Raw genomic sequence first — 19,753 nt, forward strand, 5'->3', positions numbered from 1 at the left:
TGAATCGATTAACATTTTTAATTTTCTAAATAGTGGTCTACATGATTCACACTTAAAAAACACTGGGTACTAAACAATGATCTCTTATAGGGCCACTGTATACAGTCAGATGTTTAAAACTATCAATAATATAAAAATACTGTAGAAAGGTTATGCATGTGTATTTATCTATGTAATAAATAAATATATAGAATGAATTAATTAACCATCATGGTATAACAAAGAAAAACATTTTAAAAACAAATATAAAAATATATTTAATAAAAAGTATATAACAAAAAACAGTATCAACAGCAATACTGTAATAAAAACAATTTATTATAGTGCTAAACTTTATCAATTTTTCTTCTTCTGTTTCTTCTTTGGAACAGATGGAATATTTTTACCTAAAATTAAAAAAAATTAAAAATTATAATGGGGTAATATAGATACAATTTATTAACAGTAATATTTATAAATTATAACACTGTCTCTATTAGAGAATTTAATATGTTGGATAATAACTGATAAAGCATAAATACTTCTTTAAAAATACAACAAAAAATCACAAAACATATCCTTTATATAGGTTTTTATTAATAACAAAACCAGCCCTAAAGTAAAAATATTAATGTTACTCATGCAATAACTGCTTTGGACAATATAAAAATAATTCAATTGTTAGTGTTTGTTATACACCAGTTAAATTTGTGCAACTTGAAGAAATTGAATAGTACTTCTTTACATGTGGGTGACGATTGTTTGTTAAGTAATAGGGCAATTGGTTTAATTAAATTAAAGTTGAATAAAATTGACTACATTCATATGTAACAATATTTTATTGAAGTAATACATAAGTTTATATTAAAACTGTTAGTTGGAAGATATTAGAGATTTAAAAAACTGGTGGTTAAAAATGTACAAAAGTACCTGCATGTTGACTGCCCTTATGGTAGGAATACAAATATAATAGTAAACAAAACTATTTTCAATTCCAACAACACAGATCATTTGAAGGAAAAGTTAATTATAAACAGTTTATTGATGGTTAACTAAGTTTTTACTTTAGCAGCAGAAAAGGTAGTCTATAACATCTGCACTTCCAGAAGACTTTTCATGCAATGTTAAGATTCTAATAAATTATAAAACATGAATGATATGAAAAAGTTAATTATATTTCATCTGAGAATTACGACTGGCCTCTATCTGGTATAGAAGTTGATATAGAAGAAGAAGAAAGAAAAGAAAAGATTGTAAACTAAATGTCAGATTCAATTTATTGACACATTATACAGAGTGATTTTTTTAGTCCTGTTACCCAATTTTAAATGTAATTTAAGAAAGGGAAATTTAGGTGGAATAAAAAAATGTATTTGTTACTTACAAGAGATTCAAAAAAATGCTATTACTTACATAATTGTTAAAGAATATGCTCAAAATGCCCACCCCTTGTGGTTATACACGCACGGACTCTTTTCAGCATATTAGCAGAAACCTTTTTAAGAGTTACATTAGAAATACTCGTGATTAAGTCTGTAATATTGACTTTAAGTTCATCAATAGTGTGAGGACTCTTGCAGAAAATCCATGGTTTCCCGAGACGTGTGGCATGTACCGCCGTCTTGCTGAAACCAGCAATACCATTCTTGAGGTTCCAGGAGGAACACAAATTGGCACACAATATTCCTGTATTGTATCAATACTTCACCATTTACTGTCTGTTCGAAGAATATGGGTCCGACTATACGATGACGAGATATTGCACACTACACACCAATTTTTTCAGGATGCAAAGATTTGTCTTGTAAAGCGTTGGATTTTCAACCGCCCAAATTCAACATTTTTGACTGTTCACATAACCGTCGGGATGGATCCAAGCTTCATCACTAAAGAAGACTGTGTTTAAAAATTTGATTCTGTTATAGTTTACGAGAAACCTAAACCAATGACAATATTGCAATCACTTGTTTAAATCTGCAGGCTGAAGCTCTTGGACTAATCGTACGCGATAAGGATACAATTTCAATTTTTTATCAGCTTTCTGATCACTCTAATATGACAAACCGACTTGCGAGGAAAGTTTTGGTAAACTTTTCCGTGGAGAATTGATCAGTCTTGTTTTCACATTCTCTAAAATGTCATCTGTCAAGCGAGTCGGTCGACCACTATGTTTTCTGTCGCAAACACTATCTGTCTCTCGAAATCGGTTTGCTAGCCTAGAAATTGACATTTTTTCTGGCGGAGGAATACCAACAAATTTAATTTGAAATGATTCTTTAACACTCACGTACAACTTCGTAGCAAAATATTGTTCAACAATGAAAACTCGTTGTTCTAAGGTAAAAGACATTCTGTTCGTAACACGACCGGAAACGGCACAAAAGTTTACACAGCTCAAAGAGAATCAACTCACACTGCCGTATTTGTACCGGTTGAGTAGCGCTACCAACTTCAGGTCACAAAACAAAATTTCCCTTTCTTAGAAAAAAATTACCAGAAATTAACAATTGGGTAACAGGACTAAAAAATGACTCTGTATAAATTTTGGCAAAATATATTTATTTTATTCCGTTCATTTTTTCATTCCTTTAATTCTGAAAAATTGATTAATTCAAAAGTTCAAGCTCACATTTTTTCTAAAGCTGGCTGATGTAAAAGATTAAAAAGTAATGACAAAGCAGATTCATAACCAGTTTTGATTACAGTCTCACGTTGATCGTTCTTGAGATGTGTGGTTAGTTGAAAACCCAACCATCAAAGAACACCGGTATCTATGATCTAGTATTCAAATCCGTATAAAAGTAACTGCCTTTACTAGGATTTGAACGTTGGAACTCTCGACTTCGAAATCAGCTGATTTGAGAAGACGCGATTACCACTAGACCAACCCGGTGGGTTCAATTTTACAACCTCAATAGGTTTTTTTTCACTTCCTAAATTAGATCTACTTTGTGGCTTTAATACAGAATACCTAGTAAATCTTTACAAAATCTGGGGTGAAAAACTGAGATTTTTAAAGTAACCTGCAATTAAAAAATCAGTTAACCATACAGAACAAAGATTGTGTCTATATTAAATAAACAAAGAAAACATTTCAGTATCTCCCTCCATCACTAACATCCACAGTTACCAACTATAAATTTCTATAATTTTTGATATAATCTAAATTCAATTTTTTTACATAATTATCAATTTAAAGAAGCACAGAGATCAGTAGATATCTATGGTGGAATGGTGGCATTTCAGCTTTTCATCTGGGGATCCTGAGCTCAAATACCGGTCAGGCATGTTATTTTTCATGCACTACACAATTTCATTTCCATATTCCATATTCCCAATTACAAGCTTCTGTGGTAAATTATTTCAAGAAGGACAAAAAAAATGTTACTGATGCACTGCAAATAATGTTACCGTTACAGTTTAGTGAGGAGAACCTTAATATTAAGGAATGATGTGCTCCTTATTTTCTGTGGAAATATATTACTACAGTATATTTCAATAAACTCACTAAATTTTGTATTGTTCATAGCCATCATTTTGATTTTTTAATTATAAAGATTGCATTCTGTAACAGTTTATTATTATAATCTTAAACTAATTTTCCTTAAATTGTTAAAATAAAAAAAATAAATGTCTACCTTTTATTCTTTTTAAGACATATTATATTATCTATATAAGTGATAACATATTACCAAAAAATAATAATAAATAATATTTTAAGAGATCTTTCATATTTTTTAAAATAAAAATTAACAAAATACTTTTGGACTATAATTTTATCATTGCAAACTACTTACTAAAATAGTTGTAAAACTCACTAATTGATATCAAAAACTACCACAGCTACAGATACATTTAAGCAACTGAACAACTTGTTAAGAGATTACAGATGATAATAGTAATAACAACTCTGTCAAAACCCTACACCAACATGCAGAAAATCATCAGAATAATGTGACCAACAACCTACCACTAATAAAGTTATTAATAATTTGTTGCCATCTTACATTAACAGAAGAAAATGAGAGGGAAATGATAAGATCAATTGCATTTGCAGATCACCTAATGATGTGAAGAAATAAAAAAATGATAAGTTCAAGGGCAGCTGATTGTGTGTGAAGAAAAATAGTAGAAATGTGTGGATGAGATATAATATTATCTGATAGCACATGAAGGCTATCAAAAAAATACTGTACATTTGTGTTTTCCATTTCTTACAGATTCTTGGTATTGATAATCAGTAAGATAAGGGTCTTAGTGTATTCAGAAGTGGTGAAATGTTTGGGAAGGAATAATTAAAAGGTGCTGTAAGAAGGATCTCTTACATGAAGAGATTAGAGAATGATGTGGAAAAAAAGAAATCAGAGAAAGAAAGATTCTTAAAAATTGTTTTTTGAAGAGTGCGAGTAGTTTAATCAGTGATTTGCAGTTGGAATTTAAAATAAAGTAACAAAGTGGTGTGATAGGCTAAGGGACATTTCAATGTAAAGGATGTTAATTAAACAGGGATCCCTTATACAACTTTTAAACTGTTAAACATGACAGAATGAAATTTAGCAAATATTCTTATCTTGAAACAACATACTTTTCAGAAAGAGACTACCACACTCCATGGACTTTCAGAACTCACAAATTTGAAATGGAAATGCAAAGGGTTCTGGTAGATCATTTTAAAGCGCACTGAAACAATTTTCATGTAAAATATTTTTGGCTATGAAAAAGCCCAGAGCAAACTAACCATAGATACCCGTATTAGGAAAGGCTCTTCCAATCGATTTAGTGGTGAAAGTTCAGGCAGCCATGTGGAGATTGTGAAGAGGCAGGGAGGCCGAGGTATTTGGGATGCGGTTTAGGCCAGGCCAGTACCGGAACAGAATGGTGATCATATTGATCTGGATCAAAGTTTTGTTCAGTTACCCATCTCCCGCCTGTGGAAGAGGCTGCAGAGCCTCGCAATGGAAGAATGGCAGCTGGAATGGGACACCATGAATAAGGGAAGATCCCTGTACAAGTTTATACGGGATCGGGGGGATGGTATGTCTCAAGTTCGTTTTTAAGGGCAATGGGTGCTCAGGTGCTCACCAACCATGTTAATTTGAACCAATATCCGCCTGGCAGCTAATGAGCTGTACGTCTGTGGGGAGGTCCAGTCAAATGAACACTGATGTTTGACTGCCCTGCTCTTGGGGGGGCAGAGACTGGGCCACCCTGGAACTTAGAGGTCAAGGGAAAAATTGACCACTCACAAGCAGCAAGTCAATGTGGCGAGAGCAGCATTGTCGGACCGTGTGGGAGTTCCTTGATGAGGTTGATATGTTCAACTGACATCAGTAGTTTCAAGGGAAACAGAAGTTTTCCTGAAACATCAGTAGTTTCAGTAGTCTTTCAAGGGAAAGACTCCTTACAAACTGCTATGGGAAGCTAACCTTGAGATAAATGGCTGACCACCAGGCAATTAGAGCTCCAAGTGCCTTAATATGGTGTACTTGATGGTATTCAGCGACCTAGGCATGGCAGTGAATTGCTATATTGGCAAAGTAAATTTTAATTTATGGATGTCATACACATTTTTAATAGTTTATGGGGTGTGCTTACCCATTTTAGTAAATATATGACAAGTGAGCAGTTGGGACATGTAAGCCGGTGATGTATGGCACCGCGCTTAGTCCACTCACGCTGTTAGGTAAGCTCTAGGAACTATTTAGGACACTGGTCGCTAAACTGTTTAGAGGCTTAGTAGCTGTTTTTGCACAGACATTCAGTCTTATGCTTTAGGGCAACTGAATGGGGTTGTGGCGGGAGAAATGTCAAGCAAACCAATCTTACCCACAAATACAAGAACAACTAAATGTTTTGAAAAAAACTGTATTAAATATTAAGACATTGACTCTAAAAAGAGATGCTGGAGTCATAGAGAAAACGATGGAAGTGGGTATTCTGGAAAATTAAGGCCTCTTTCAGAATTTAATCTATAGTTTAGGGCGATATAGAATTTGATAATAAAATATTATTATCAAATATTATGTATTTAATAGCTTACTTGTGCCTTTTTCACTTAAATATAACTAATCACACAAGACATAGGTGGGTTTTTTTTTTATGAGATTTACAGAATATTACGATTTTTTTTCTTCAACACTGTGTAGTGTTTTTTACTATAAAGTGATGAACAACTTGAAATCAGAAAATAAATATATTTGAGAACGTATTTGAATACTTACAAATTACAACATGACATTGTTACAAACAAAGTTTAGAAAAATTTTTGTATTACTACATAAAAATTTTCCATACTACAACAAAACATAACCTGTAATGAAAAAAACCTTCTTCATGCTTTCAACCAATGAAGTATGCATACACAAATCATACCCGATCCATTTAATGAACAAGTGAGTGAAATGTAATAAGTCAATAACGATGCGAAGCAAAATTACTTATTAGGGGCTACATGTGTTTTCATACCTTCGTAATGTATTGGTGTACATGTTGCTGCATTATAATCCTAGGTTTACTTAAAATAATGTGTTGTTAAATCCCTACCAAAAAACTAGTAATATGTAGGTAGAAAGTGATATCACTGAATAGACAAACATCAGTTTCTATCATCCTTCCTTTCAAAAGAACAAGTTCTAAACAACTGCATTATTCTCATACTTGATCCTTGAACCTATAGCAGAAAGGTCATATGAAATTTGACTAATAAAAGACAATAATTATTAGAAGTTTATGTTGAAAGCTTTCATCATTTCTCGTTTATTCACAGAGATTAAAAAAATTTATTTTGGTACTCTCTAAATCTTCAATTCTTTAGTTTTTGAAAATGGCTAAAAAAAATTAAAAAAGTAATTTACAACTAAAAAGAGGTAAATGCTGAAATTCTATTAAAGCTGCAGACCTGAAAAAAGGAGTCATTTAAATGTTTATGAATGTAAATTGGATTATTTTTACTATAATATTACAAAATATACTGACACTTATTTCAACATTTTTATACTAACTTCAAAATAAGGTGTATTTATTGAAATAAATTAATAAAAAAAAATAAATACATAAAAAGTAGTCTTTTTTATGCTTGCAGATGGTTGAACTAAATTCCTATTGACGTTTTACAAGGAAACCATTTATTATGGTTTCTTTAAATCTTTCTAAGCACACATATACAAGATAAATTTATATCAAAGAAATACTTAAGGAAAAATTATGTTATATGAAACCAACAATCAGGACTATTATTTTAAGTACTCTATCTACTGAACGATAACAGCATCTTCTGGGCTCTGCTTGAATGTTACAAAAATTGTAATTTACGTTTAAATAACAACTTTTGGTATCACTGAGTTGCAAAATGGAAATCTTTTTATGATGATTATAAGTTTAAGGTACGATGATGAAATGATTAAGAGACCAGGTCCCCCTTTGTCTTTTACGAGGGTTATTTTTTTCAGGGTCCGATTGGTCGTGAAATAAAAACTCGAACAAAAATCAGATGAACCTTTGCGCAGCGTCTCTAGTATGGCCTTCAATCATGCCGCGTCACTTTGTTTAGTTCTGAACACGCAGCTAGCATGTAAAGATGTCTACAATAATAGCATCTTCCGCCAAGTGCGAAGTGCGTGCGGTAATTCGATTTCTTCAGGCTGAGGGGTGTAATGCAACTGAAATTCATCGATGAATAAGTAATGTGTATGGTGAAACTTCAATGAGTGACAGCAAAGTGGCGACAATGGTGCAGGAATTTTAAAGCAGGATGTACAGATGTTCATGATGCAGGCGGTCAGGGAAGGAAGCGAGTGTCAACCGATGATCTCGTTGAGCGAGTGGATGAGGCAATTCAAGAAAATCGTCGGTTCACAATTTCTGTATTGAGTGATTCGTTTCCTGAAATTTCAAGGTCAGCTCTTTACACCATTGTGAGTGAGAGACTACAGTACCGCAAACTGTGTGCGAGATGGGTTCCCAAGAAAACACAGGCGGCTCCGTTCTATGATGAGGGTATTGGAAAGTTGGTACCATGCTACGACAAATGTCTAAATCAGAGTTGCGACTATGTATATGCAGAGAAATAGTGTAACTATGTAAGTACTTGTTACAAATAAAAATTTTTTTATTTTCACTGTGGTTTTAATTTCGTGACTGATCGGACCTTGAAAAAAATAACCCTCGTATATCAGAATCATGAAATTCATTCTCAGTTTTTTTTATAAAGTGATTGAAAATTACTCAAAACGTTATAAATTTCCACTTTTAAGTTAAGTTGCTCACACTGCTCTACAAGGCCACCTTTATAACATCTGTACTCACAATTATCTGCTTTTTACAATGTAATGTGAACTTATGTATACAGAGTTTTGTAAAGTTATTAATTAGATTCATTTAATTTTTGTAGTCAGTGCTTCATTTTGCTTCATTATATGTACCTTTTTTAATATGATCAAATTGATTTAAGATTTTTTAGATTGATCTTACGTAAAAAAAACAATTAAATTCGTAACTTTCCATGAACATTCTTTAACTTCACAAAATCAAAATGCAGTATGTTGCAGAGCGAGTTTAAAAGCAGTCAATTTTACTATCCATCTCAAAAAAGAGACCAGTTCTGTTGAGTTTTGAAGAAAGGAAAATAGTGAAAGAAAAAGAAGGACTATTAAAACTTGACTTGTTAAGTTGTCTAAAGTTGATCCTCAAAAATTAAGTCATGACCTTCAAAAGGAAATGGCTGGTTTCGGTATTGAAACTCACGATTCCATTGTAAAATGAAAGTCATTGACTACGATATCTATTAAAAAAGCAGCTCCAAACAGAAAATATGAAGAAAAAGAGATACAATGGGCCAATAGTGAAAGAAAAAGAAGGACTATTAAAACTTGACTTGTTAAGTTGTCTAAAGTTGATCCTCAAAAATTAAGTCATGACCTTCAAAAGGAAATGGCTGGTTTCGGTATTGAAACTCACGATTCCATTGTAAAATGAAAGTCATTGACTACGATATCTATTAAAAAAGCAGCTCCAAACAGAAAATATGAAGAAAAAGAGATACAATGGGCCAATAGGTATGTAAATTGGACTTTTGAAGATGATTGCAATCGATAAAAAGTTGTTTCTCCAACGAAATGCATTTCATTGTGGAAAAGAATGATCGCAGTTTTTTCAAAGTGCAGATGGACAATATGTTACTTCAAAACATCCTGTTCGGTAAGTGAAATATCCAGTAAAGTAAATGTTTTTGGAATGAATATATTTTGCTGAGGAAACTAATTGTCTTGTTCTTATTGAGAAAAAGATGAGTACAGAAAAATTCATGATTTTGAAAAAACAAAAAACAGAGCATTGCCTCTCATGGAGAGCAGAAATTGAGTGTTCCAGCAAAACCTTGCTCTTTGTAATTCTTGAAAAACAACAAAAAAAGTTCATAAATGATAATACAGGTTCTTTCAATAAACAGAAAAATGGTAACAATGGAAACTAAATCTGTTGGATGCTAAGTTGGCACATTAGATGCAGAAAATATCAGCTGTTTGAAAAGAATTTCTGTTATTTTAACTAATGTTTCTTATTTAAAAATATAGACTCATTTGAAACTTGTACCGTGGGTAACAGAGTAACACAGTATTGTGGTAAAATTTATGTTTTTTGAAGGTATAAATCCGGCCAAAGTTCACTTGTTATAATAGTTAAATAAGGCAAATTTTTATAAATGGACCGAAGAATTTAATCAGGCAGAATAATTTTCACCAACTTTCATCGTAGGGTTGGTGGTAGTTTTAACTAATATTTTACAAAATCTGATTAATAATCTTATTCATAAGGGCACACACATAGAAATCAGGAATATTGCTGACATTTGTAGTGTGAATATCAGCTCTGTTAATTCCTTTATTCATGACAAGCTGAATTATTTCAAAACGTAGTCGAAGTGGTTCAGAGACAGTTGACCCAAAATCACTAAGACACTCGAATTTACATTTGCATGGAACTTAAAATTTGGTTTTTAACAGAAGTTGATCTTTTTTCAAGATCACATAATAATTTCTGATGAATCCTAGATTCATCATTTTGAGCCGGAATCCAAGTCAGACTACAGAATGAAAACATTCGAGTTCATCCGCCAGGAAAAATTCAAAACCTACACGTTAGCCGGTTAAATGATCCAAACAGTTTGGTATATAAGGTCCATTTTATTGTGATTATTTGAAAGAACAAGTAAAATCAACAGTGAGAGTATACCATTATGACAAAAAAGAAAAGTTCTGGTTCACTCTCAAAAGGGGTAACTCCTGCATGAAAATGTCCACTCCTATATCATTCAAAAGACACAGGAAGTTATTGAGACGTCAGGTCTTGAGGTGTTGACAAATTCACCTTGTAGTCCTGATCTTGTACCGTTAAAATTTTATTGTTTGTTCTTTTGTCGCATAGTTCGGCAACGATGAGCAAGTCAAGAATGCCAGACAAACATGTGGCTCAGACACCGTGGCAAACAATTCTTTACTACTGAAATAAGGAAACTCACATAAAGATGGGACAAATGTCTAAATGTAGCTGGGAATTATGTTGAAAAGTAATGTTGGTTTCATTGTCATTGTTTGAATAATAATTTTTCTATTTGCTTCTTAATTATTAAATGATCTTCATATCTGTTTGTTGGACAAGCAAAAAAACCTATCTCAACCTATTCGTAATTTATGTCATATGCAAGAGGGAAATGAGGAAGCTAGATTGCATGACAAATAAGTATATGGTTTCGGGAAGAAAAATTTAAAGGGTCAATATAACTAATTCTATCTATGTCAAAATGATGAAAGAGGTGATATAAAGGTGGACATATTTAATACTAACAAAAATATACACTGTAAACTCATAAGAATAAAATTTTTAAGTATTTCCATAAAATACACATTTTTTTTATAAAACCAAAAATGCACTAAAATATAAAATCAGAGCATAAGTAATACTATCGAAATAACATTATTAAAGTGGGGTTTTTGTTTTGAGTTATCAAAACATAAATAAAATTTATTTTCAAATAAATCTTACATAAAAATATGCAACTAAGGCAAAACTACAGTGTAATGTAACAAGTAAATGTGCGTAAATACCAACAGAATATGTCATAGAATTCACATGGGATAATATACATACCAAATAAATGACTTAAAAAAATCCATTTTTGTATAATTAATAAAGAAATAAGACAAATGTATGCAGAAATGAAAGGAAAATATTATAATATTAAAAAAAAATTGTCAATCAAATTATCTACAAAAATAAAATTTAACAGCTACAGCTATAACCTGCAATTGCTATAGGTAAACTACAATTTATTAATTAATTACCTTAAGAGTGTATTTTTATTGATTCATTTTACTTAAAGAATGAAGGAAGATACGGAAACAATTCAAACATTAGATTGGTAACCTTAAAACAATTTCATTATTTATTTTTTTTTTTAACAAACTATAATTATCGTTATAATAATTAATATAAGTCACTAGCGTCATACTATAAAAATGTATAAAAAAATAGAGTGGAGGAAGAAAAAAATTTAAAGTAAATTTCTACCATCAGCACAAAAATGTATTGCATTTGGATTTGCACTGTATTTGCATTTGCATTTGCATTTTGCACTGAGACTATGAAAATAAAATCCTCCACCAGATTTCAAAACAAATGTTTTCATGTTTTTAGATTTTCTTATGTTGCATTTGATGATATTAAACTTTCAAATTTTTAACAATATTTTTATAATTTCGAAAATGAAAAAAAAAGTTTTTCTTGGAGTTTTCTATTGCAATAGAGGCTGTGTTGTGATGTTTTTATTTTATCACATATAAAGGTGATAAGTCTATGTAATATCTAAAGATGGGTCCGTAGTACTATGGCATCCCCTCCACTGCTCTTTACATCACTTAGCAACTTCTCCTCACACCAACGGCCATAGTTGTGAATCCCAGGTCACATCAATTAATTTGCAATCACTTGCACCATACCTAATTATGATGTTACTATTATAATAACAAAATATGTTCTGGTAATTTGTTATTACAAATAAAATTATTTATGCTTAATATTTTCAAGATGTATGTGAAGCATATTTATTTATTACTTGAAAGTATATGTTTCTTTTAAAGTATGTTAAACTAAAATTTTGCTATAAACACTAACAATGATATAATACAAAGTATATGAAATGAGTTGTTTATTTATTATAGGCTATAATGTTATGATTTTCTTTGACATAGCATAGTTATTTATGAAAATTATTTTTTAATAGCACATACGCATTACTTTTGTTGTAACCAGTTGCACGTTATGCATGCTGGGTTATAGGAGTGAGGTGGAGGAGACAACAAAAGGACCGAGGCAGCTTGGAGGAAGGACCCGCCTTTACATTTTGCATATACTATAACAAAATTATTCACTATAAACTTGTGTGAGTAAATGCTTATATTTACAAATATTTCTGTAAAATATATATTTTTATTTTTTTTATCCAGTTTTTTTTCACATCAAAGTTAGTTTTGTTCTGAGATATATTTTTAAACTAAAAATACACTAAAATTTAAAATCAGAAAATAAGTAATAATATCAAAATAATATTACAGGGTTTTTTTGTTTTTGTTTTGAGTTACCACAACATAAATAAAATTTATTTACAAATAAATCTTACATAAAAGTACGCAATTTAAGGCAAAATTACAGTGTCACACAATAAACAACTAGTGTAAACAACAATGTATAATTTTTATTGCAATATGAAAAACACAGGCTATAGTACAGAGTGATCTTTTAGTTCTGTTACCCGATTGTTAATGTCTGGTAATTTTTTTCTAAGAAAGGGAAATTTTGTTTTGTGACACGAAGGTAGCGCTACTCAACCGGTACAGATTCGGCAGTGTGAGTTAATTCTCCTTGAGCTGTGTAAACTTTTGTGCCTTTTCCGGTCGTGTTACGAACAGAATGTCTTTTACCATAGAACGAGTTTTCATTCTTAAACAATATGTTGCTACGATATCACACACGAGTGTAAAAGAATCATCTCAAATTAAATTTGTTGGTGTTCCTCCACCAGAAAAAATGTCAATTTTATAGCAAACCGATTTCGAGAGACAGGTAGTGTTTGCGGCAGAAAACAAGCAGTCGACCGACTCGCTTGACAGATGACATTTTAGAGAATGTGAAAAAGATTGATCAATTCTCCACGCAAAAATTTACGAAAACTTTCCACGGAAGTCAATTTGTCATATTCGAGTGTTCAGAAAGCTGCTAAAAAACTGAAATTGTATCTGTATCGCGTATGATTATCCAAGATCTTCAGCCTCTAGATTTAAACCAGCGATTGCAATATTGCCGTTGGTTTAGGTCTCTCGTAAACGATAACGGAATCAAATTTTTAAACACAGTGTTTTTTAGTGATGAAGCTTAGATCCATCTCGACGGTTATGTGAACAGTCAAAACTGTTGAATTTGGGCGGTTGAAAATCCAACGCTTTACAAGACAAATCTTTACATCCTAAAAAAATTGGGGTGTGGTGTGCGATATCTCATCATCATATAGTCGGATCCATATTCTTCAAACAGACAGTAAATGGTGAATTATACAGGAATACTGTGCGCCAATTTGTATCCCTCCTGGAATCTCAAGAACGGTATTGCTGGTTTCAGCAAGACGGCGCTACATGCCACACATCTCGAGAAACCGTGGATTTTCTTCAAGAGTTCTTTGATGATCGAATAACAAGGGCTTATGGCCTCCAATGTCCCCAGATCTTAGATCTCCTGATTACTTTTTGTGGGGCTATATTAAGTCTGAGGCCTTCAAAAACAATCCTCATACTATTGATGAACTTAAAGTCATATTACAGACTTAATCACGAATATTTCCAATGCAACTCTTAAAAAGGTTTCTGCTAATACGCTGAAAAGAGTCTGTGCATGTATAACAGCAAGGGGTGGGTATTTTGAGCATATTCTTTAACAATTACGTAAGTAATAGCTTTTTATTAAATCTCTTTTGCAAGTAACAAATACATTGTTTTTATTCCACCTAAATTTCCCTTTCTTAAATTACATTTAAAATTGGGTAACAGGACAAAAAAATCACTCTGTACTATAGCCTGTGTTTTTCATATTGCAATATGAAAAACACATATTTTTTCAAATAAAAATGTAGAATCTACATTTTTACTTTCCCACATACATCTCTATTGCTACTGTAGTAGCATAGCCATTAAGGAAAAGTAATCCGATTGGCCAAAATTTTGGGTTTCAGGCTTTTTTGAATATGTCAACATTTCAAGGCTTCCTTAGCCCAAAAACACAAAAAAAAGTTATAGAAATTTCCTGAAGGCATATGTATGTACATGTGTTAGCCGGTATTTAAATAATTTTTCTGTTTGGACTCCTCATCATAAATTCTTCAAAAACAGCTCAAAATAATTTCTATACAATGGAGGATTGATGATAATAAATTTTGTATAAAATTAATAAGGGTGAGGAGAATTTTTATCACTTTCAAAGTTTGTCATTTTGTATTGTGGTAATAGAAAAATTTAGCAAGTTGAATCTACTATATATTTAGAATTCTGAAGTTTTAAGTAAATCAGATTTAGGTGTGAGGGATATTCATTCATACATCATTTTCTAACAATTTATGTCTCATATCTTGAAATCCCACTGAAATAGGCATAAATATATATATATATATATATATATATATATATATATATATATATGAATATTCCTGCTTTGGCTTGATCTTCAACCCCATTAGTAAAGGGGGCATCAAGATACCCAAATTTTTTTTTTTTTACAGGGATCTGATACTGTAAAATGTAGAACTAGGCACGGGGTTTGTGCTTCCGCGAACTCGATTAGCTAGTTCAGAGGGAAACAATGTAGAACATTCAAGATGTCCAGATGGGGCCTATAGCAAAGGCAAAAGCTGAGTTTAAAAATCACCAATGCAAATATCTACCGAGGCATCCCAATTACTATGAGATATAAAAAGTTAGAGCCAAAAGATGACTCCTGTTAAAGCCCATCAGGGCTATGAACAAGAGGGGTGTGGCAACCGGAAGCATCACAAGGTGGGTGTCTTCTCCTACAGGGTTGGGATGTGGGTGGGTATGGTGGTCTCAAACTGAAAAATATATTGTTTCAAGGTAGGAACATTATTAAATTTCATTCTTCTATATTTAACAGATGAAAACTGCCATATTTTATTAACACTCTTGTGTGAGTGTGTAGATATAAATATTGTTATTTAACTAAATAAAAAAAAAAAATGTATTTTATTACATACCAATACCAATAAAACTTGCTAGAATAATAAGAAAATAGAATCAATGAAACTGAATTTTTAATGACGATTTCTATTCTACTATTCTTTAAAATAAAATAATTGGATTAACGTAACAATAATTATAAATAATTATTATTTGTTTAAATATTGTTATCATATTTAATGTAATTAATCTATTTACAACAAGCAAAATAATTTTCTTTATCAAATACTTACTCCAAACAAGAGAGCTGATAAATTTGTCAATAGCCATAAATAAAAGGGCAAATAAAAAACATCCGATGAAGAATAAAAATCTCCATGTCCAGTTCAGCTCTTTCAGGAATGGATATAACCATATTCCACTTTCAAAGTATGTGCCAAAAAGACTGTAAAATAATAAATAACAAAATTAAAATAATTTATAACTATATATTCATTTTCAAAGATGTCTATAAATATGATATTCTAGGTACCATATTCAAAATATTATAAGCATGATGTGAGATAAATGTTAGTTCTAAAAATAAGCATAACTTAAGATAACAAAGATTACCATGACAGGTTTCTAAAAAAAAGTAGAATGTAAAATATTTTCTTCTTTGAATACTAAAACACCATTTTACATCAGCATACTGAGTGTACCAAAATGCAAAAGAAATTCAGCCATAAAATTCAAAAGATTTTGACAGCCATAAAAATTTAAAAAAATTTTTGCCACTATTTTGAAATTTGCAAACATATTTAAACTGTAAATTTTTATTTATTAAACAAAATTGGTGTACATATCTGCATCTAATGTTACAATGATTCCTCAATCTGATCGTAAGATATTAATTTTATTTAAATATAAATACAAAATGAAAAAATCTGATGTGGATGACCACATGACTTCAAATAAAAAAAAAAAAATAAAAAAAAGGAGAGAAACCAAATTGGTCTTCTCCCGACACTTCTTCCACGCTCCTCTCAATTCTTCTGTATAGAATTCTAGTTAAGATTTTTGATGCATGACTAGTTAAACTAATTGTTCTGTATTCTTCACATTTATCTGCCCCTGCTTTCTTTGGTATAATGACTATAACACTTTTTTTGAAGTCTGACGGAAATTCCCCTTTTTCATAAATATTACACACCAGTTTGTATAATCTATAAATCGCTTCCTCACCTGCACTGCGCAGTAATTCTTCAGGTATTCCGTCTATTCCAGGAGCCTTACGGCCATTTAAATCTTTTAATGCTCTCTTAAATTTAGATCTCAGTATTGTTTCTCCCATTTCATCCTCCTCAACTTCTTCTTCTTCCTCTATAACACCATTTTCTAATTCATTTCCTCCATATAACTCTTCAATATATTCCACCCATCTATTGACTTTACCTTTCATATTATATATTGGTGTACCATCTTTGTTTAACACATTATTAGATTTTAATTTATGTACCACAAAATTTTCCTTAACTTTCCTGTATGCTCCGTCTATTTTACCAATGTTCATTTCTCTTTCCACTTCTGAACACTTTTCTTTAATCCACTCTTCTTTCGCCAGTTTGCACTTCCTGTTTATAGCATTTCTTAATTGCCGATAGTTCCTTTTATTTTCTTCATCACTAGCATTCTTATATTTTCTACGTTCATCCATCAGCTGCAATATATCGTCTGAAACCCAAGGTTTTCTAACAGTTCTCTTTATTCCGCCTTAGTTTGCTTCTGCTGATTTAAGAATTTCCTTTTTAACATTCTCCCATTCTTCTTCTACATTTTCTACGTTATCTTTTTTACTCAGACCTCTTGTGATGTCCTCCTCAAAAATCTTATTTACCTCCTCTTCCTCAAGCTTCTCTATATTCTACCGATTCATCTGACACCTTTTCTTCAGGTTTTTAAACCCCAATCTACATTTCATTATCACCAAATTATGGTCGCTATCAATGTCTGCTCCAGGGTAAGTTTTGCAGTCAACGAGTTGATTTCTAAATCTTTGCTTAACCATGATATAACCTATCTGATTCCTTGCAGTATCGCCTGGCTTTTTCCAAGTGTATATTCTTCTATTATGATTTTTAAATTGGGTGTTGGCAATTACTAAATTATACTTCGTGCAAAACTCTATAAGTCGGTCCCCTCTTTCATTCCTTTTGCCCAGCCCGTATTCACCCACTACATTTCCTTCCTTGCCTTTTCCAATGCTTGCATTCCAATCTCCAACTATTATTAAATTTTCATCTCCTTTTACGTGTTTAATTGCTTCATCAATCTCTTCGTATACACACTCTACCTCATCATCATCATGGGCGCTTGTAGGCATATAGACGTTAACAATCGTTGTCGGTTTATGTTTTGATTTTATCCTTATTACAATGATTCTATCGCTATGCGTCTTGAAATACTCCACTCTCCTACCTATCTTCTTGTTCATCACGAAACCTACTCCTGCCTGCCCATTATTTGACGCTGAGTTAATTTGAAATACCAGTTACCATATTTTTTATATGATCATCATACTTTTCCTTTCAATATAGCTATATTCGCCTAGAATGTAATACATACGCAAGAGAGTAAGTCAAAAAGTAAAGCGAAATTTAAAAATAAACCTGTTTACTTTAATTTCCACTTAAAAAATTATGCTTATTTTTCAATATAATCCTCTCTTCTTCTATACACTTGTCTATTTTTCAACAAGCATTTAATTTCCTTCTTGGAACCAAATCAGGATTGTACAACCAACAACCCAACAGTACAAAACTGAAATCTTGAAGGCAAAAATTTGTTATTATGGGTGTATCAGAACAATCGTTACCATAAAACAAAATCAAACCTTTTGAAAATTTACACACCTTTCAGACTTTGTGATAGCACCTTTGCCTTCAGTGACAGCAGTGTTCACTTTTCATGGTTTCACCTTTTGGCGTGAAGTAAATAAAATCCAATTCTACATACTGCATAATATTGTCATAATTAAGTTTCAAGCTAATGGCCTAACTTTCAGTTGTTCATTGTACGCAAAAATTCTAATATTTTTAACTGATCAGTCTATTCAAGGATGTTTGTTCCACTCAAACAACTCTTCACATCATTAAAACCAATCCCTTCTGGTTTTATCTGAAATGAGAAACCACTGCATTAATTTCCCTTAGTTATTATTAGGTATTATCAAGTCTGAATTTTTTATTTTAAGTCTTATAACATGAAGAAGTATTTCTTTTTTTCTGAAATATACAGGGATCTGCGGGTCAAGTTTTGTACTGAATACTGACTTCAATAGATCTTTGGATCTTTTATTTACTTTTTCAGTAAGAAATGTTTTGTTATCTAACAGTCTTTTCACTAAAGGGAATTTGGTACAAAAATTGCCTGCGAAAACTTGACAACCTTTTTTCAATAGATTTTAAGTACTCAACAAGTGCATAATTACTTTTTCAGTGAAAGGGTCATTAGAATCAGCAAAAAAATTTTTTCCACTATTAATTTAAGTATGCAGAATATAATTGTTTACTTTCAACCACTTCAAATTTTTAAATTCCAAACCTAGCATGTCTTTTTTTGCATGTAAATAATATGTGCAAATCTATTTTCAATATCAATCATCAATTGATAAATTTTGGGTTGGAATAAAATATGTTTTGAATGAATCATTCATAGCATCAAGAAATGGTCTAACTTTGTACCATGGGTAATGGCTGGTTGCCCAGAAGGAATATGTTGTGAACTTATATGGAAAACAGAAGATACAAGTTTAAAACCATTTAGTAACATTATACTGGGTAAAAACTGCATTATTTGAGATTCTGAAATGCTCCAATATTTCGCTCTATTGTTTTTTGGATTTTGGCCTATGCTTATCACCAAGTATATATATATTTTTTCAACTCCGTAATAGATACATCAAACTATTTTTGAAGTCTGGAAAAGGGATTCATATTGCCAGAATCTGACTTTTTTTAATGCAGTATTGTTAATAGTTACTTGTTCATTTAAAAATAGAAGATTCTAAATTTTGTCATAAAAAAACAGAAATATAAGCCAAAGGGTTCTTCTGTGAGCAGTTTTTTATACCAGGATTTCTTATCTTGAATTCTTCTTCAACTAATAATTCTGGCTCAGGAGAATATGCTCTTACCCATTTAGCTTCTGTGTGTTAAACCACAACTTCTTTGTCACCACTATTTACCTCGTCTTCCGAATAGTCATTATCACTTCCCAAATCACTTTGAGTACGTTCCTCACTACCCGAAAATAATCACTTAGATTATCAAAATCTTCTACAGCCACATCACTATCTTCTTCGCCTTCTAATACACGTAAATAATCACGAATTTCACTACTTATTGATAATTCCGCAATATGAAAAGCAAATGATGACTAAACCGCAAATGAAAAGTATCAATTTAGGTTTCCAACTAACCCAACGGGTTGGTCTAGTGCTGAACGCGTCTTCGAAAATCAGCTGATTTCGAAGTCGAGAGTTCCAACGTTCAAATCCTACTAAAGGC

General features: G+C 31.6%; 1 protein-coding gene across 3 annotated transcripts in view; it reads right to left on the reverse strand.

The window, feature by feature from the left end:
• Nucleotides 1-231: 231 nt before the first annotated feature.
• The window catches only part of LOC142322290 (androgen-dependent TFPI-regulating protein-like), a 204,706-nt gene continuing 185,184 nt past the window's right edge, over nt 232-19,753 (reverse strand). For all 3 annotated transcript variants that reach the window (XM_075361222.1, XM_075361206.1, XM_075361214.1), the window contains 2 exons: nt 15,500-15,651; nt 232-386 (listed from right to left, as the gene is read on the reverse strand). In XM_075361222.1, coding sequence (XP_075217337.1) covers nt 337-386; nt 15,500-15,651 — 202 coding nt within the window. In that variant the 3' untranslated portion in view covers nt 232-336. The remainder of the gene's footprint in view (nt 387-15,499; nt 15,652-19,753) is intronic.

The sequence above is a fragment of the Lycorma delicatula genome, chromosome 1 (genome assembly GCF_047948215.1).
Source record: "Lycorma delicatula isolate Av1 chromosome 1, ASM4794821v1, whole genome shotgun sequence".
NCBI lineage: Eukaryota > Metazoa > Arthropoda > Insecta > Hemiptera > Fulgoridae > Lycorma > Lycorma delicatula.